Source organism: Astatotilapia calliptera, chromosome 8 (assembly GCF_900246225.1).
Source record: "Astatotilapia calliptera chromosome 8, fAstCal1.2, whole genome shotgun sequence".
Lineage (NCBI taxonomy): Eukaryota > Metazoa > Chordata > Actinopteri > Cichliformes > Cichlidae > Astatotilapia > Astatotilapia calliptera.
In genome coordinates this window covers 8,961,066-8,981,409 of record NC_039309.1, presented here as the reverse complement: position 1 = coordinate 8,981,409, position 20,344 = coordinate 8,961,066, and the positions used below count along the sequence as shown (strand labels likewise).

Here is a 20,344-nt window from a genome sequence, read left to right as displayed (position 1 = left end):
GAGCTGGAAGTGTTGGTGGTCCCTAAAGAGCTCTCTACTGGAAAGGCGAAATGTTTTACTGGCATGTAAACAGACACTGCGGGGTGACGCATTGTGAATGTATTTGGGCACCAGATGCACAATTTAGCAGAAGTAAAACAGCGCTTGTTTCATATCAGTAGGGATCCAAATACCAAGCAGGCCACAAAAAAGACTTCGCTCGCCACCAGTGGCGTCCTCTGTCGAGCAGCCGTTTCCTCTTTGTGTGCCGGGGTGAGTCATTTTTTCCCACGCTCAGTAAGCGGACAATAAAACGGAGCTGATGTTTGATAAATACTGAGAATTAATCAATTGTCATTCACCCGTTTCCTTGTACTGTGTCTCCATCTTGGAACTTTCACTGGAAATGACATTAAAAAAAGGATGAGAACACGGGGAGGAGAAAAAAATAAGAGCTTTAAATGCCCTTCAAGATGACTAGAAAACTATTCCAGAAGAACACTTAAAGAAATTAAAGGAAAGCTTAACTAATAAAGTTCACATTGTTTTGAAGAATAAAGGTGGTCATACCAAATATTGTACAAACCTTTATTTATTTATTTTTGGCTTATATGCTTCCATGTATGTTTGGACGTTTCATTTTCATTTTGCACATTTCCCGTTATCCTAGAAAAAAAATAGAGAAATAAACTTTAATCTTTACTAATGATTAAACTCTTTTCTGTGCAGTTTTCTTACACTCACTCTAACCTATCATGCCAGATGTCCGCCCCTCTCAGAGCCTGGTTGTGCTGGAGGTTACTTCCTGTTAACAGGGAGTTTTTCCTTCCCACTCTCACTAAGTGCTTGCTCATAGTGGTTTTTGTTGTTGTTGTTTTTTTTCTTTTTTGCACAGCAAAGGTGTTTAGAATCACCTTCCAATGTCTTCACTCTGTAAGTAATCTGTCGTTATTGTGGCTGTATTTCCCTTTCTTTGTGGTAGCTGGTTTTTCCCATATCAAATACTCTCAGCATGAGAGAGATGATGAGAGGTTACGCTGTTTTGAGCCACATTAAAGCTTCCCTCATTTCTTAACATTGTTAAATAAAAGTTAAACTTTCGATTAGTGCCTGTCCTGTAGTGTTAACTTGAACCAGGGAAAAAATAATGTTGTAAATGGCACATAATGAATACCTTTTTCTTTTTCTTTTTTTCTGTGACTTTACAGTAGGTTAAAATATTTTCTGATGTTTCGAGAACTGCATAAAATGGCTGTTTTATATATTTAACCAGAAAATTTCCTTAACCTCCTGAGACCCAAACGCTTTCATGGCATGCATTTTTAATTTCTCTTCGCTATTTGGGCTGATTGGGACCTGATAAATGTAAAAACAAAGGATTATCTTTTTACCTTTATGTAGTTTCTGAGAAGAGGATATCAGGCCCTTGTAGAGCAAAATTTTGTATTGTGGTCAAGACAACCCAAAATGTGATGTCCACATATGTAGATGCCAGGTCCTAAGAGGTTAAATTTAAATCTTTTTCATGGGAGATCTGGGTAAGAAGGCACACCTTAAACATCTTATTTCATCTGTCAAACAGCTGCAAATCCAAAGATAATCCATTTACAATCAAAATGTGATTCAGTTTTATTTATATTGTACGGTAAAGACACTACAATAATACAGAGTAAACCCCAAGAATCAGACAGCCCCCTATGAGCAAGCACTTGGCAACAGTGGGAAGGAAAAACTTCCTTTTAACAGGAAGAAGTCTGCAGCAGGACCAGGCTCGGGGAGGAACAACCATCTGCTGTGATGGTTGGGGGTGAGGGGAGGGAAACGAGACAAAAGACACACTGTGGTGAACCTGTTTATTATCATCACATCTTCTCAGGGAGGACTTTCCCACTATTCCCGTAATTTGTGTGAATACAGCGGCAGATGGGAAGCTTGCAAAATTCTGTAGGTGTTGAGTTAGATGGAAATGGGCTTATCGCTCTTAATCCCACACTTTAAGGGTAGTAGCTCGAGGCTTCGTCAGCGAATTACTGAAACGCACATTACTCAAGTCTCTGACTGAAGTGTCTGCCACAATAACCAAGTCACCCTGGAGAACAATTTTCTGTGCCTTACAGCATCTGTTCTAAAAGTGTGGGTCACAGCACAACGCTTCTGTTGTAGTCAAAACTTTCCTGACACAGACAAATGTAGCAAGTGTGGAGAAATGCACACTCACTAAAGATTAGAAACCGTAAACCACCACTAAAAATAACAGTAATCAGAATCAACTACCGCATGCAACTGACACATGGCAGTCCCTAGGGAAGTCTGGGTTTTTTTGTGCAGCCCTCGATCACATGTTAAACTCTTTCTTAAAGGAATTACATGCTACGTTGATGCAGAATTCTTTTAACTGGGGTTTGTGTGTGTGTGTGTTTGTTTTTGTTTTTTTTAAAGGTGGACTGTATGGAGGAAGCCCTCCAATGTTCCCAGGACAACAGCCAGTCTCCAGACCTGAAAGTCTCCATATTGCTTGACTACACACGCGGATCACGAGGTTGTTAGCGGTTTCCTGCACTTGGTTAGCACAGAACTCCCCGCTCATCATCCTGATTGTATTTGTGTGACTTGTGTTTCACGTGCAGGAAAGATTAACTCAAGGACCATGCTGCTACCTCTGCTGCAGCGCTTCACATCTCAGATGAGGGTATCTCTGTACCACACTCCAGATTTGAGGGGGCTGCTGCGCTTGCTAGTCCCCCAGCGCTTCAACGAGACCATCGGAGTCCAGCACATCAAAGTCTACCTGTTTGATGACAGCATCATCATCAGTGGGTATGTTGGTGCCAGTATGACCTTTTTCCACACTCCCTGTGTGTTTGTTTGAATTCAGAGTGAAGTTTAAAATAAAGTTGTCCCACCTCCAGGCAACTGTCTGTTTTCACAAGCTGCAGGTGCTTACTGGATTAGCTTAAAAATGTTTTCAGTGCTTGTTTTGACGTGCAGTATTCGGGGAAAACGGAGCTCAGTGGGAGCTGCTCCACAGCCAGTGGGCACAGTGCTGCTGTGGTTTCCAGTCCATTTCTCTTCAGAACATAAAATGGCATGCTGACCTTATTCTGCCAAATTGGTGAAAATATTACAGTTACTTTGATGATACCCTCAAAACGGTAATGCATTAGTGTGCAGGAGGAGCAGGGAGAGCAAGGGGTCCTGATGCCCTTTGTTCTAAAAAATCCAATGTTGTCCTCCTTTGTGCATCATTGTAAACACAGCCGTATAATGTTAACTAATGTATTAATATGCAGGGTTGCAATACTTTGGAATTTTTTTACTATTATTTTCCTTTCCTTTAGTTTAGTTTTTCTTAGTAAGTAAAAACTAGATTAAAAAACTAAAGTAGGGGTTTTAATACGCATTTGGTGAGGTCAATAATAATATCAGAATCAGTGCTAGAGAACATACTTGCTGGGAGTTGACTCACAGTCATGACCTCCCAGTGTCTGCGCCAAAGCCTCCTCACACTAAACGTGTAACTACGGGCATATGTTAAAAGCAGACAATTTAATAAAAAAACATGTTTTTGTTTCAACTGAGTCATTTTTTTTAACCCCGGTTTAATTTTTAGTTTCCTTTTAGTTACCAACAGCAACTGTGACTGTTTGCCAATTATGACTGGAAAGCAAGACGTGTTGGTTTGGCGCACTGCCTGTCAGTGCCTTACTACCTTCACTTAAGTCATTCCAGGAAAATTAAGTCAGTTACATACTTTAGACAGATAGAATAACAATAACTGAACTTTGTTTTTGTTTGTTAAGACATTTCACACCGATCCTGTTAGTCTTTCAAGGATAAACAAGGCCCTTGCTCAACAGAGCGGAACCAGTTTTGTCTAAACATAACCACAGCAAAGAACAAATTTTAAATTGTATATTTAAGCACTTGGTTACTAGCAGCCTGTTTGCAAAAAAACTCAAAAAACCCATAATTGCTCCAATATTTTTTTTTTTTAAGCTGAATCAAGGAAAAAGCCAAAGATGAACAGAGGGTGACAGGTACTGACTTTTAAGCTCGTTACAATGGTACAAACTGAATTGTTGCCTTATATATTATACCTCCATGTATATTTTACTAAATCACTCTGCTGTTTTCCTATTAAAATATAAAGAAATGGGTGGTGGCCTAAAGCCTTTGCACAGTGCTGTATGTACAGTGCACTCATTTTTTGTTGTTGTTAAGTACAAAAATGAATCGTGTGTGTGGGTTAACACAGATGTCTTAGCTTTATAATCTGCTGCACCAGTTTAACGTTGGCTAAACAAGACAAGTAGCTGCATATGACAGGGCTCCTTTATAGCTACGTTTTGTTACCAAGGCTCATCTTTTGTCTGGGATGCACTCTGTCAGGATAAGTTTGTAATGTAGTCATGTTTCAGTACATGCAGATGCAACTTACGGCTGTGAAATGGAGAATCAACATCGCTGGGACTTTGGAAACATAACATTAAAACAAATAAAGGATACGCAAAGTGCCGTTCTTTACTTCCACCATGTAAACCGACTAAAACATATTTACAGCTGCGACTGTTGCGTTTTGTTACCACGCAGGTGAATCTTGATGCAGGTCTTTTTTTTTTTTTTCTTCTTTTTTTTTTTTTTTTTTTTAAATAATTTAAGTCGTTATAACCTGTTGATTTCAGACGCATTTCGAGGTGTTTGGCATTTATTTCTGATAGAAGTTTCTCACTTCTTTAAAACAAGAATCCTTGCCCCTTTGAAGATATTTCATGATGATGACCTTTGAAGATATTTCCACTTAAATCCTGAGGAATGTTTCCAAGTATTAGTCTCTGACGAGTCTTGACCCCGAGGGCCTGTCTCTTTCTAGGCACCTCATATTGATGGGATATAAGACGTTTTGGCAGTTTCATATATTTGAACCTGCCCTTCTCCTATCTCCTGTCTGTCGTGTGTGATCTTGTTCAGAGTCCCTAAAGTTTTACTGGAAATAGGAAGATGTGTTTCCCATTTCACAATAACTATGCAGAAAATTTCCAATAAATTTATGGAGGACGTTGGCACTGCGCCAGTGTTGGTGCATTAAAGAAGTCGTGACATGCTTTGTGTTCATTCTAACACGCGGTCTGTTCATTTCCTCCTTGGCAGCAAAGCATGTTCCACAAGATGCTCCTGCAGGTTAAGTTGGGCCCACGAAAAACTTTTACTGAAGATTAACGACATGTTGGGCTGTCACAGTTAATCCTGTGTTAATAACTCATAAAGCCGCACCGGTAATGTTGCATCCTTTAATCAGAACCGGGAGATGTTGTGAATAAGCAGCTGTGTGACTCAGCTCAACTTACAAACTGTTGGCTAAAGGCATGGGTGGAGAGGGCTAAAATGGCTTTGTGATTGGCTGCTCCAAAGCCTGGTACAGAATAATCGAGGATTATTTTGAATTGGGTATCATATGAAATGAATTGGATCCCCCGTTAAGGCTGTGTCTGCCACCTCTTTTTAAAAAAGTTAAAGCTAAGAAGAATACGCAGCTTTAGAGGCTTTTGTCTCAGTTTCCTTTCGTGAGTACATGATAATTGATATGTTGATTTCACTTGAATGGCACCACCCTTCCTCTTGAATAAACACAGTTTCAGAAAAATATTCATATGACGACATTTCAATAAGATCCCCCACCCCTGCACTAGCTTCCTTATTCCTCCTCCTCTACTCTTACTTTTCCCGGATCTTGTGTTTCAGGGCCAACCTGAGCGACTCGTACTTCACCAACAGACAGGACCGGTACGTGCTGCTGGAGAACTGCAGGGAGGTTGCCGACTTCTTCTCCGACCTGGTGGAGGCCGTGGGAGACGTCTCCCTGCAGCTCCAGCCCGACGACTCGGTGACCATGCTCGAGGACATGGTGCACCCGTACAAAGGTAGAAACCGAACACTCCTGTATCCCTGGCCTGTGCACAGAGACAGATGTTTACCCTCAGCATGTTTTGACAGCATGTGACACTCCATGCTCACTTGCAGCCTGTTTTCAACTCCAGGAGTTTGCTAATGGAGCTTGAAAGCTTAGACAAGCCAGATGCAGGCCAGGGAGGAGAGCTCTGTGAGAGTACAGTGAGGAAGATGTAGAGCGAGCTCTTGCGGTTGGCTAGCCATGGAGCCGGATGTGAAACTGTCAGGGTTTTGTCCACACGCACACGCACACATATTTGTACAGTGTGTCCGTAACTGGAGTGCAGGCTGCCAGGATGTTCGTTTGAGGGATGAATGACATCATGTCTGCAGGACTGGACCGCCATGGAAACGAACACCAGGAATAGAGTTGTGATGTCACAGTGTTGCTGGAAGAAGATATGAAATGGGAACTGATACACACACATAATTAATTCACAAACATGCACGTGCGCGTGCACACACACAGACACTGGAGAAATTCTAGTGAAAGACATTTGTGAAGATGACTGATGAGATTTGTTATTGATCGTAAGAATGGCGTTAAAAGAAAAAGTGCGTTTGTCTGCAGGCAGAAGGTGATAACTGATGATTTAAAGACTGTTTAAAGGCTCACGTCATGCAGGTTGCTCACCTGTAGGGTCATCTGTCCTAACACAAGGATGAGCAACATGCATTTGGTGTTATCAGAGGAATGGCACAAACAGACTGCAGGAGCTTTCCAGCTAATGTGTTCACACGAGTGTGGTTGTTGATATAAGGAACTCCAAAAAGGGGGCCTATTACATTAATTTCCTGCTCCATAATTTTATCCTTGTACTAGAGTAACTTTGCATGATTCACAGTTCAAAATACTCACACTGAGTGCTGCCCCTCAGTTCATCCTCTTTCTGAAACAAGCTCTCTTCTGATTGGCTGCCCATAAATGGTTTTAAATAGCAGGTTCTTCTTCAGTGACAGCTGTGTGCCTGTGACTTTTAGCAACTTTTTCTGCGAGGTGCAGCCATACATCCATCCTTTTTCTATCTGCCTCAGGGGAGTAGCAGCCTAAGCAAAGACCTCGAGACCTCCTCCAGCTCATCCAGGGGAACTCAGAGGAGTTCCCAGGCCAGCCGACAGGCATAACCTCTCCAATATGTCCCAGGTCTACCCTGGGGCCTTCCGGGGACATGCTTAGGACACCTTGTCCAAGAGGCATCTCAGTCAGATCCTCAAGCCTCCTTAAATGGCTCCTTTACTCTGAGTACCTCCCAAATATATACATAAATAAATAAATAAATGTATAAACTAAATTAAATATGCAAATTCTCTGATATAAACAATCTCCCTGTAAAATAATAAAAATGATCATACAAATAGTACAATTTAAAAAAAAAATAGTATAAAACCGTAAGAACAATGTGAACATGGTCAAAATGGATCATTAAAAAAGCTCAGGTTTTGCAGTGTTATGGTTGCAGTGCAAGCTTTTAGAGAGGAAGTGCAAAGCTTCAATGTTTGGACACGTTGTGTCATTTTGCTCTGTGAACTGGCCACGATCTCAGTCCTCCCCTGATGTCCTAAAATGGAATGCAGCCCTCAAAATTAAAAAAGTGTCAGCGTTAAGCTAACGACTCTGTAGGCAAGAGACTGAAATGAGTGCTGTGATTTAACTCAGTTTTAATGAAATCCATTTCAGTGTCTCATATCAGAGAGCTGGAAAGATGTAGGCGAGTTTAAATGTTCTTTTAGGTGGATGTCGGTTTGGAGCTCCATGCCTGTGCTGTAAATTTAATGCAGGAAACCTAAATGGTATAAAAGATGGACTTTCGAGTGCGAAAAGTGAAGTGACTTAAATTTGAATTTTTTTTTAAATGATCACTGGGTGGCGATCATTTTGGTTGCAGAAAGGTTTTACAGGAAAACAACGCTCGGCCCCAATCTTGGCAAACAGAGACCGTCACAAACCGATGGGTGATGTCTCCAATGTTTTGTGCCGTTCATGACTGTGAATCCATTTTAAGAGGTTGGGATTGCTGATAATGTGGCGTAGCTGGAAGCTCTGCCCACTCGATTTTGAATACTTAGCATGAATATAGCCATCATTTTTAACTCCTTCCGCACTGTTTATTTAAACCAGGGGCCAGAATTGGCCTGGCAAAAACAACAGATGTGTTTTTTAGATTGTGTCCACTAGGGTTGTTCAATATAATGATATATATCGTTATCGGACGATAGAATTCTTATATCGGGATATGAGATTTTGGTCATATCACACAGCCCTAGTGTCCACAGTAAAATATATAAATAAATAAAATAGCGGATTTTCTCTGAGTTAACAAAAAGTTTCTAAATTTATAATTCAGTCTGGGCAATGAGCTGACAGAACCTTTTCTCTAATTTTAAATATTTATTATTTACAATTTAAGCCTAAAGAGTCGTGCTGACAGATTTCTTTCATTAATTACAGCAGCACTTCTTTATCGTGCAGAAAAACTGAGATGCACTCCTGAAATTTAAGGAGCTTAGAAAGAAAGTGACTGGACATTTCACCTATCCTTTGAGAAGCTTCTTCAGTTCTAAAACCAAATGCGGGAGAATCCCAGGTATTTAATCCCTAGTGGGAGTTGTCCCTTAAGGGAGTTTTTATGACCCTCTATTAATCATGTGCCTCACGACATGAGCCAAGGTGTGACAAAAAGCGTGGGCTGTTATTAGCAGAGGTTTCAGCTGAAACCATTGTGAGGCCTTGCTTCACCCTATCAAGTGACCTATTGAGATCACCTGACGTGAGTGGGGGTTGAGGCGCCTGGGAAGGGATCTTAAAAGTATGTGGCAGAGAGTTGTTGTCGTAAGCCACCTCATCTGTTCAAAGATGGTCGTTCACAGTGGACATAGATGGCTTTTACTCCTTTCTTTAATCCATCTGTGGGACAACTCCCACTCGGGCTTAAATACAAAGAAGCTTCTCGGATATGAGGTGAAACATCTTCATGAAACGTTTAAAAAGTCCACTCGCTTTCTTTCTAAGCTTCTTAGACTGTCATGACCTGGATAACTGAGAACCTACACAGACATACTCATGATATCGCACTTCTTTTTCTTGCATTGAGGATTCGCAGGGATTAAATGTGCAGTTAAACTACTTTACATTGACAGAAAAGGGATTTTCACCTTTCTGGCCCACTTAAAGACAAAGCTGTATGTGACCCATGATGTAAAGTGAGTTTGATATCCCTGATCCAACCTTAAGCATTTTTTAAATGTTATTCGTGAAAAATTGTCATTCAGAAAGGTTGTTGCTGTATCACAGTGTCACTGTATAACTGACTCTATTCCCCTACAACATGAGTACCACGACCACATGACCGAGAACACTGTGACCCAGAGATCAGGCTGACCCGTCTCCCACTTGCAGTCCTCTAGCTCCACACTCACTCCTACTGTATCTCTATGGCAACTAGGCAACCGGCAAGACTTCTCGGCAGTGGCGAGGAAGCGGATTATGGAGGTTGTAAACTCGGCCCATATTAGGCAGCGGCTTCTGAACCAGTCGGAGGACTCTGAGGATGAGGGGATGAGCGAGGTGGAGGAGGACACCTGGGTGTTCCCGCTGGTGCAGATGAAACCTCTTGGCATCAGAGTGGACGAGCAGGTCACACAGGTGAGCCTCAACACCGCATCTGATCTGTACATCTGTAGTTAAAATGAACTTTTTGCCTTTTACGGTTTCAATTCTTCAGGAATTGAAGCCATTTTTGGTTATCGCGTGGTCTGAAATAAAATAAATAAATGCAGATTTCTGTCATTGTAATTACCTGACTCATTGCTTGTTTCTGTAAACGGTGATTATATTTAGACACCACCCAAAGGGCCATTGTGAGCGTGGATGAACCCTTCACTCATTACATGTTTTGTGCAGATGACTAATAAAATGATACATGACTACTAAACCATAAATCAAGGATAATTATTTGTTTCATAGTCACATATTCTGGGAATAAATATAATAAAATGATTGCTAGCGCAATATACTGTAATTTAGCCATCAATAAATTTAAGTAATAATTAAGTCAGAGCTGAACAATAAGGAAACTCTTATCAGGTTCCTGACATTATGAATCCATTACCAGCAATAAAAATGAATTTCATTCTACGAATAATTAGAGAAATCATTGTCTGTCAGCCCGATACACTTCAGGCGTAATGGGTGTATTGATGGAAAGCTGAGAAAGTGCAGTGTTGAATTTGAGGTTGTTTGGATGAGCGGTTTGCATATTTTCAGTACAAAGTTTTTATGGTAGGTTATAAAATAAAATATGCACTACTGTGCAAAAGTCTCGAGCCACTCCTCATGTCGTGATATCTTTATTGCCAGAAGTATTCACTCATCCATCCAAATCATTGAATTCAGCTGTTCCAGTCACTTTCATGGCCACAGGTGTATGAAGTCAAGCACGTAGGCATGAAGGCTGCTTCTACAAACGTTCATGAAGAGTTGGTCTCTCTCAGGAGCTCAGTGAATTCCAACGTGGCGCTGTGATTTTGTGGGAACAGTTGGATGGCGCCTTCCTGTTCCAACATGACTGCGCACCAGTGCACCAACCAAAGGTTCATTAAAGAAATGGATCAGTGAGTTTGTGCAGGCCAGTCAACTTCTTCCACACCAGAGTCCTGAACTCACCCTGGCAGAACACCTTTCAGGGACTGCGAGGCAACGTCAGTGTCAGACCTCTTAAACTCCTAAACTTTGTGGAAAGGCTTCCCTGAAGAATTGACTCTGTTAGTTAACTATTGTATTATTATTGTTTGTAGAGTAAACAAGAAAGGAAATGACAAGATAACCAGGTTTTCGTCTCATTAACAGACTGTCTATGTAGTCAGCTGAATAAAATAAAGGAAAATTGGGGTTTTCTTCACTTCCTTTCTCTCGTCATCCCTCCAGCGTCTGCTGACCGATGCCGGACCCGAGTCTACTGTGTTTCTCACATCGGGTTACTTCAATCTGACCCGGGCGTACATGCGGCTGGTGCTCAAGGCTGGAGCCAGTTACCGTATCCTCACCGCCTCCCCCGAGGTCAATGGGTTCTTTGGGGCCAAGGGCATCGCTGGAGCAATCCCTGCAGCGTACACTCACATCGCCAGGCAGTTTTACAAACAGGTGTGCCAGGGGGGCCAGCAGGAGAGGGTACACCTGCATGAGTACCACCGACCAGAGTGGACCTTCCACGCTAAAGGTGAGCGACACTAAACTACATATACTTTATACAGTAATGTGCGAACGTCTTAAGCCAAAGAACCTAATTGGTTCTTTGCCAAATTGTTTGTTCTTGGTTGCCTTTTTATGTTTGAATGATTCATAAGTCAGTATTAAGTGACTTAACTTAATTCCTGGGATAACAAAAGGCTTTCAGGAGCCTGGAGAACTGTTGCTCAAGAGCACTTTAAAAATCCCAAGAAAGTCTGGCTCCTTGGAAGAAACATTTCAAGAAATGAGGGTGGATCGAGATTTGTGGACAGTAATGTAGCTTCCCCCAAACTCAGCTGTTCCCAGGAATCTGTAACTAGATGATCCAGCCATTCACACACACACATCTGCTAATTAGTGCTTGAGTGACGCAATATTAGAATTTCAAATCATTATTATTATTTGTTTTTAGATGGGCTGTACATCAATGCAGGCCCTATTTATCTGTTAAATCCATGAAACCTGATTCATTCCGGTGCTGAAATTGGACAGGAACTGCAGTTGAAGGGTTAGCCTCACTTTTATTAGTCCCGAAAAAGGAGCAAACTTAACATCCTGAAGAGATCCTTCCACTTTTTTTTCATTGTTATAAAAGGACAGATCAAGTGCATCTCAAATGTTTGATTGCATTATGAGAACATGCCAGAGTTTGGACTTCATTCAGCCTGTTTTTCTCCTTTTATTTTCCACTAATATGTCCAAAATAAATGTATTTATCCCTTGACAAATGGAAACAACTGTTCATTATGATTGCAATTTTTTTTCTTTTCCCCCCTCACATGCAAAAAAATACTCGCGGATCAACATCTGATGAGATTTTGCGAGTTGAGCCAGGACTGGACGTCTAGATGAGCTGTATTTGTCTCAATGAAAATAATAAAACACATTACTCTCGCTGTTCTGCCTCCTCTGCTGTTCTTCTTGTGGTCGCAGCGGTATGTAGCGTGAGAGACGAGGACTTGTACAGTCACTGTGTTGTAGCCTCGGGACGAGGATGCACACTCACTCTCTCTCATATTTTAGGGTTTTGGATCTGCTCTGGGGATTTCTGCATGTGCTTCCTTTTAGTTGTGGTTTAGGCCGGCAGAAATCTCTGCTGGAAACGGCTCTCTGAAGCATTACCTCCTCGCTGGCTCACTCCTTTTCTCCTCTCTCACAGGTCTGTGGTATTACCTCCAGGGGCAGGATCGGCCTTGCCTCACTCTAATTGGCTCCCCTAATTTCGGTTACCGCTCGGTTCACCGTGACCTGGAGGCCCAGATTGCCATAGTAACGGAGAATGAGGAGCTGCAGAGCCAGCTGCAGGAGGTCGGCTCTTTATTTTCCACAAACCACAGCCAGACATGATGATGAATGAATGTGTAAGTCTGCGTAACTGAACGAACACCTGCGTTTTAAACTCCCAGGAGCAGGAGATGTTGTACCGGCGCTCCGCTGAAGTGTCCACCTCTACGTTCGAGCGGCCCGACCGCCACGTTAAACTGTGGGTGAAACTGGTCACGCCACTCATCAAGAACTTTTTCTGAGGTGCAGCCACACACGTGCACAACTCACTACACATGAAAACTCATTAAAATTTAGTTTTGAGTTCATTATAAGGATGATTTCACTTTATTGCAGCTTATTTTCATTTTTGTGGGAGACAAAAAAAAAAGAGTCCAATTTGGCTGTGAGAGAACAGGGTAGAGCAAAATATAAATAATAAAAATTTATTGTGGGTGTTAGTCAATATCAAGGAGAGTACTCATGAAAACACATGTTGCTGTCCTTGAAGCCCTTTGTGGGCCAAAAGAAAGTAAGAAAAGGGGCTATTGTGCTCCACAACACTCTTTTAGGATTGACTATTTTTAGGCCTCTCCAAAAGGTTTTTGTAATATGTCACAAAAATCTGCTGTATTAGAGTCATACGGCTAATTACTTTGGGGTTTCTCACTACTCTCTATAAACTTGTTTGCTGTTTTTTGCTGGTGGAGGCCAAAAATGGAGCTAAAAGAGAGAGAATACTGGACTTAAATTCAGCATTTATAGAGGAAGTTGGCTCCGAAGGAAGGAAGGAAGATGATGTTGAAGACTTGGAAATAAACCTCTGTAAATGTTAGAGCTTCAAGCAGATCACTTGATGCGTGATGCTCCACTTCTGGCCTGCGTGACAAATTAACCCTGTCACAGGTTAATGTCACAGGTTGCTTCCTGATCCCTGACCACAGACCTGTAATGTCAGGCCTGAGACCTCTCACTGAGCCTGCAGAGGAAAGCTGCAGCAGCTGAGATGGGCTCTAATGTAACTTCCTGTTCCTGAACGACTTCAAACGCATTCTTCTTGAAGACTCGCTGGAAAAAAAACCTCCGTATTGCAAACTTTCATTTTGAAAAAAAGAAAGTCCTCAGGCAAAACGAGTTGAGTGTTATCTAAACGGTCATGCTTACACCCTGTCTGGTTGGCTAACTGCTTTTTTTGTTGTTGTTTTGATGAGTTAACAGAGGTTATTAGATCTGTGTGCCTCGTTAACTAGCAGCGCACCTCGGGTTTGACTTCATGCTGTCATCTGCAATAACAACGATTACCAAAGCTCATTTTGAGCCTCATATATTTTTCTGCGCGCAGACTAAAGTCTTACATAATCCATATGGCGTCAGTTATAATACATTTGCACACTGGCAAATGCAAGCATTAAATATGATGATTTTTTTTGGGCGATGCATCTAGTTTCCTAAAACGTTTTTACTTTTTTTGCCCACAGTAATTGTTTGTTTTATGTGACAAACTCAAAGATATTTAGCTCACCGTCTTTTCTAACAGAACAGAGGAGGTGTTTGCATTTGAGGAATGGGGAAGCGGAAAGGATGACTTTGTTTGCCTGGAAAAATGACGGTTAAGTACTAAAATATACCAACTTTTGGAACATATGCAAAAATTCAACATCAGTATCATCAGGTTATTAAAGACAACAGAATATTTCCTCGTAGCTGATTTACTTTCTACACCATCTCCAGTATTTTTATTTAGTTTGTCTGCAAATAAAGAGTAGACAAAATATAGGCCAAAACATTATTTACAGACACACACACACAGAGTAAAACAGGCTGCGGCTTCTTCGAAATGCCTGCAGTCATTGCGGTGAGTCCCAAATCGCAGGTCCCGTCCTCGCCTTCCCAGCAGCCCAAATCACCAAAGTGAGAGCAGGGACAGCGTGTCGGCTGATTCACCGCTGAGTGAGTCATCGTGGTGTTATGGTGATGATTTGATACTGAGGTCTGGGTAACCGTGAATCCTGTCAGGACTTGGCGAGAGGTGAACTCTCTTAAGGTTCAGCAGCTCAAAAAAACCCTGAGTGAACAGGCTGCTTCTGCTTAGCAGAAACATTCAGGGGGACGGTTAAAGTTGTGGTCGCATCATAAACTGAAGATCAGCCAGGAGGGAAGCCTGTCAAGATTGCAGCTAAAGATTGATGGAAAGACGGTCAGCATTTTTTTCTTTTCTCTTTTGGTGGTGGTTTCTGAGAACAGGAAGTGTTGCAGACTGGATACTGACGGTAAATGGGTGGTGTCTTATCACTACCTGAATAGAGTTGTGAAAAAAAAAAAATGCTGATTGATGTGCTGCCAGAGGGAAATGGACTAAAATAGGTCATCTTTCATTCTCAAACAATGATGTGTGTAAGAGTGTATTCAGGCCTATTGTTGGAGAAACAGTGGAGAGGGAAAAAATAGAAAAAAAAGTTGTATGTCCTCGAGTTACCGACTCTGTGACGCACGCTCAGGTCTGCGAGACTCATCAATGACTCCAGGCTCAAAGTTGGCCTCAACTCTTACATCATATTTAGATAAGAGAAAAGACTCACTGGTGTCTGTGAGCTAAAAATGCAAACAGCTGTGCGATTTGATCCTAATCTCTGTGAATAAGTCTGAGCCACTTCAAGAAAGAAAAAGCTCTCACACGCACATTAAAACTCACACTTTTTGCAGATTTGACATCTGCTATATGTCAGCTGTTTCAAACATCAGCCTCGAGCTATTCAGGCCTCTTTTCCTGTGAAGGCCCAACACTGTGAATGCCGCCTTGAAGAAACTTCCTTTAAAACAAAATAAACATCTTAAGAATGAGTTCTGATTGAGCGTCAGCAAAAATCTGACATACCTTTTTTTTTTTTTTTTTAAGAAGTATTCAAACTGTGAGGCTGGCCGTGCTCTTTACTTTTATTTATCAGTAAAAGTAAGCAATGAATGGATCCTGATATTAGTAGTTTTGTGTTTAGCCTGTGTCCCGTGAATCTCATTCTTCTGTAGTTGCAAAAAAAAGAGAAAAAGTAAAGCACTTAAACCACAAAATTACAGGATTCCTGATTAAAATATACACAGCAGACCCTGAAAGTGAAATAATGGAGTCAAATTTAACGTAGTTGCTTTTTTTTAGGTGTTTAAATTTGAGATTAATCATTTAATCTATACATTTATGCAAGCTGGTACGGGTCAGTGCCATTGCAGTGGTTTCGAAAGGTAGTTGGCAGGCAACGCCATCATTTATATCACAGTTTTCTTTTTCTGGATCTAAATCAGGTTTTATTGTTGTGAAATTGCAACGATTTAATGGTTTTGTAGGGTCATATAGGTTCATAAATGCTAAAAATGGCTCATATAGTATTAGCCATTCGACAGGTGTTGCCTGGCAACGTGATTACACAATAATATTTGATATAGATAAGAACCTTCAGGAGCCTAAGATAGGTAACTGTGTGCTAAGGCTGTCATCAGAGATTCATGCTTTCTAGTAAGATATTAGTAATAATTATTATTTAAGTGCAGTAATGCTGCATTTAGACCTCAAACAACCAGTATTAAAAACATTTAAGTATTAAAAACAATAGATGGCATTGCAGAGTGACCATTATGTAAAAATATTAAAATAGAAATGAATAAATGAAAAATCTGTTAAACATAAGAGCCATGAAAATACACCGCCTTGCATGTTTTTAATCCTGTAAATTTTTAAATTAATTTCTCATTTTTAAAAACTGGGATGTTAAATTAATAGTAAGTAAACAAAATAAAAAAGCTTAAATATCAGTTTGTGTATTGTTTTACATACATCAGATTTTTCTGGAAAAAAACAAAACAAAAACAAATCCCACCGATGATGTTGAGGAAAAAAGTGTGTAACAGGGTTAATAGGTTAACTAACCCTACGTGAAGGGAATAAATATGTGAAATATTCCAGCAGGCCCACCTTCTGTCAAACCTTTGTTTCACAGTTTGAAAGCATAGCTGGGGGGAGCTGGATCTGGAAGTCTGGTAATGTTTGACCTTGTGATCGTGTATCTGTAATTATTACAGAATTAACATGTGACTGAAATAAAAGCAGAAAGCCAGGCGTTTGGAAGACACTCTACACAACCCCACTGCAGTCTTCGTGATAACAAGTGTACAACTTCTTTGTTAGAAATCATCACAGCTACAAATGTTTATTAAACTGCTGCTGAAAATAGTCTCCAACATGTTCACTATTTACTCCTCCAGATTCAGGAGAATCAGGCAAGCTGTTTTCCACACTCTTCCTTTTCTCAACAAGTTGCACGAAGAAGGATCAGATCTGTTCACACAGCTGAAAACACTTAGTTTTCACAGATTAGGCCGCCGACGGGTTAAAGACCGCGTCCTGTCCTTGCGTGCACCTACGACGTGTAGGTCCCTGAGCTCAGGAAGCTCAGGGCGACTCTGCATGTGATGAAAGCTGTGTGCTGTCAGGCATTTGTTGAAAGCTGTTTCACTACCTCATCAGGCCATGATATGCGACTTCAGTCAACAGGAAGGCTGTGATGATTTATTCTATGTTTGCATTTGAGAAATACATTTACGCACGAGTGCTCTATATCATTATTATTAAAGGTGAAGCACGTGCTGAGCATACGGGCTGCTGGCATACGTGAAGCTCCTCTGTCAGAGCCTTTGTTCCTTAATGGGATCACACGGCTCTGTTCCTGAAGCAAAGCAGCCTCAGTGACCCCAGCTACACATTCACCTTCAGGTCCAGGAAACCAGATTCATCATATTTACTTATTTGAAATATAAAAGTGCTGTTTTTGTTTTTTTTAAATGTTTTCTTTAAAAATACATTCTGGGTTTTTTATTTAATTTTTTAAAACTTTTTTCTTTGAATTTCAGGCAGACAATAAATAACCTGTTTAGATCAGTTTGTTCGCGCTCGCTCCTGTTTTGTATCCATCTGGCATTTTGATCTGTGTACTTGTACTGCTTATCGCCTCCTTTTTTTCCTGACAGAGGAAAAAACAAAACGCAGCCCTCCAACAATGGCTGTGCCGGTTAAAAAGTTCTTATCAGCAGCGCAGGCTGTCTATTGTTGGAAATTGGTGACAACAAGCTGGAGCCTCTCCAAACCACATGGGGTTAAAACGCAGCTGATGTCCACACAGCATCACCCACTCTAACCCAGCGTGGCGGATTGAGAAGGTCTCCTCTGCCCTCTAGTGGTGAAACTGAGATTTCCCCAATGCAGTGAACTTGCCCCACCGTGACCTTTTTTATATAAAGTAGTCCCAGACCTTTTTACAGCCAAGACACTACAAGACATTTTCCAAGTTAATTTTATTTAGTTAGAGAAATATGACACAAAAACAACCAGAAATATGAACTTTAAAGCTAAGGAAATGTAAACCATCAAAATCAGTTTGAACCTGAACTTCTGCCAGGTAATCGTCTTAAATTCATGTAATCACACCAACTTAAGATTAAAAAAAACCCAACAACATATAAATGTATAGTGATCAGATTCTATTAAATTTAACATTTGAAATTGCACTGACAAAATTATATGGAAAAGTCTATGGAAGAGTCCAGGAAAGGACACAGCAAAGCTTCCACCCTGAACATATAAAATGTAACGCTGCACAAGGGCTCCAAAGTTTGTGCTTTGTGATGGTAATTAACCGACTCATGTAAGCACTGAGAAGATGCATATGTGAATTAATTTCACCGTAATTATCAGACATAAAAGTAGAAGCAACAGGTCTCTTTGTGCCTTAAAGGAAAAGCAAAAAACATGTTTGTTTTTTTTAAGCAGCTGATGAATGCAAATCAAATATATTAATCTAATTTATTATAACAGTTTATAAATGTGAGGTTATGTAACCAAACCTCATATTCCTGTTACTAAAATGCTGAAAATGGCAAAAGTCTTGTTGTTTTGTTGGAAATGATGTAAATATTAAAACAAAGGTGAGTTTAAGATGGATAAAAGTGGAGGCTCTGCTCTTTCTGCGGATCAGGTTTTTATTTTCATGGAATTAAAACAATGTCATTTTTTTAAAGGTAATATAGGTTCTGAAATGCTAAAAATGGGTCATATTAGCCCTTTGATAGTTGGTTGCCATGCAGCGTGATCACATAATACCATATGATATAGATAAGTAATGTACCTGTGAGCCATTTGGTTGCTCAGTGCTCATGCAGTCAAACAGATATATTAATAATAATAATTATCATTTTAGTACAGTAATGCTGCTGTTGTAGGTCAAAGTGCTTAAACATATAAAACAGTCAATATAAAAAAATGTCTAACAGTAGATCACTGCTAAAGACCAGTCAGCAGTCCCCTGGAAACATGCACTTTGTTTGCATGTGAGTAGTTGCTGGGTGAAATCAAGTGCAGAGGATGCTGCACCAAAAACCTGCTTGTGGTTGCTTTGCATGCTGGCAGGTTGCCCCTAGTTTGCTTTCAAGATGCCAACTTGTTTACAAATCCTCACTACCTGCATGAAAGACAGAAACTGAAAAAAGTGTGTTTCAAACCAGAAACGGAGCATTCAGAGTAAAAGTTTGACGTCCCTGTGATAAAGCATTTCATCGCGGGGATGTCAAACTAATTTTACATCACAGGCCACAAACAGCCCACTCTGAGCTTATGTGGGCTGGACTCCAGTTTCTGTCACTGTGAACAAGTTTAACTACACATTTAATCTCTGAGATATCTTAATATAAGATAAAGAAGCGCAATTTAACCAGTGTGTCTCGGGTTTTCTACACGATAAAGAAATGCTGGTGTAGAAAACTGGGCTTAAACCGTAAGGAATAAATTAACACAGGCTCATTTAGCCTGTGTTAATACTGCTGTTAACATGTATTGATACCAGCTAGCAGGTGTTATTAATGCTCCATATTTTCTAATGTTTTATTCCAGCTTAATAAGAGTCTTTTAGATTTTAGAAAAACCTTCAGGTTGTCTTCAAGGACAGAAATCATTTAGAAAACAAACAAAAATGGTGATAATGAGGAAGACCTCGGCAGTGCTGCCAGACTCTCAGCCTTCACATCATGTCCTTTATGATAACCACAAACCACAACTAAAAATCACTCGGGAATCAGCAGATTGAGCTTTTTTTTTTTTTTTTTTCCGCAGGTGGCAGACAGTCCATTCTGGACATGAATTGAAGGTGGAGGTCGGCCAGCTCCTGTGGAAGAAGCACACTCTGGATGACCTTCAGCACGCTGGGAGCCGGCGTCCTCTGTGTGTCATAGGAAGTGACTGAAACACATGCACACACACAGCAGCACATGTATGTGGCGGACTCGGGAGGTAAATCCTGTTTGTTAAAGCTCTGGATCCACCTTCACACCGTTACACTCTTTATGTATTAACACGTGACGTCATAGCACTGTGGGACTCTGGTTTTGTAGTGTTATTAACTACAAGCATAAAAAAAAACAAAAAAAAAACGTACTTCTGTTAACATACGTACACGTCCACAGGTATGTGTTGCATGCATGGAGGAAAAAAGCAGGCACTTCATGTGTGAACGTCTCTGATCAGATGAAGGTTGTTTGGTGACGACACCTCGATGAGCGTTTGACGCTGTGTTTACAGCTCTGCCTGCAGTAAAGTTGACTGTACAGTCTGTGTTATTGTTGTAAATTAAAGAGTGAATGTGTGGGGAGTTTTTAAAGTGTCCTCAAGCGTTTGATTTTTCTGATTGAGCTCGAGTTCAGCGATTCGTGTGGAAAAGCTTTAAACGAGAGATGAAACAAAGCTGACGTGAAAGGTTTCCTGAGGTTTGGTGTCTATTAGCTCTTTGTTTTGGTTTTTCTGCTCGACGACCACTCCTGCTGGTTTTTTACATGTTAGATATAAAAGAAAATGTTTTCTGAAGCTGCTCTGTTTGCTTTTGTTGTGTTCCTTATTCT

General features: G+C 40.7%; 1 protein-coding gene across 3 annotated transcripts in view; it reads left to right on the top strand.

Annotated features, from left to right (window-relative positions):
• The window catches only part of pgs1 (phosphatidylglycerophosphate synthase 1), a 51,153-nt gene extending 30,844 nt beyond the window's left edge, over positions 1-20,309 (top strand). The window contains exons 4-12 of one of the 3 annotated variants that reach the window (XR_003273212.1): positions 2,419-2,518; positions 2,607-2,796; positions 5,719-5,897; positions 9,369-9,568; positions 10,850-11,141; positions 12,312-12,460; positions 12,559-12,679; positions 19,563-19,739; positions 19,913-20,309. Coding sequence is in view for 2 of the 3 variants with exons in the window: in XM_026178326.1 (XP_026034111.1) it covers positions 2,419-2,518; positions 2,607-2,796; positions 5,719-5,897; positions 9,369-9,568; positions 10,850-11,141; positions 12,312-12,460; positions 12,559-12,678 (1,230 nt within the window). In the remaining variant the exon portion in view is untranslated. Of the gene's footprint in view, positions 1-2,418; positions 2,519-2,606; positions 2,797-5,718; positions 5,898-9,368; positions 9,569-10,849; positions 11,142-11,959; positions 12,292-12,311; positions 12,461-12,558; positions 12,680-19,562 lie in introns of those variants that run through there. The other 2 variants (XM_026178326.1, XM_026178327.1) reach the window with 2 other exon arrangements.
• The last annotated feature ends 35 nt before the right edge of the window (positions 20,310-20,344 follow it).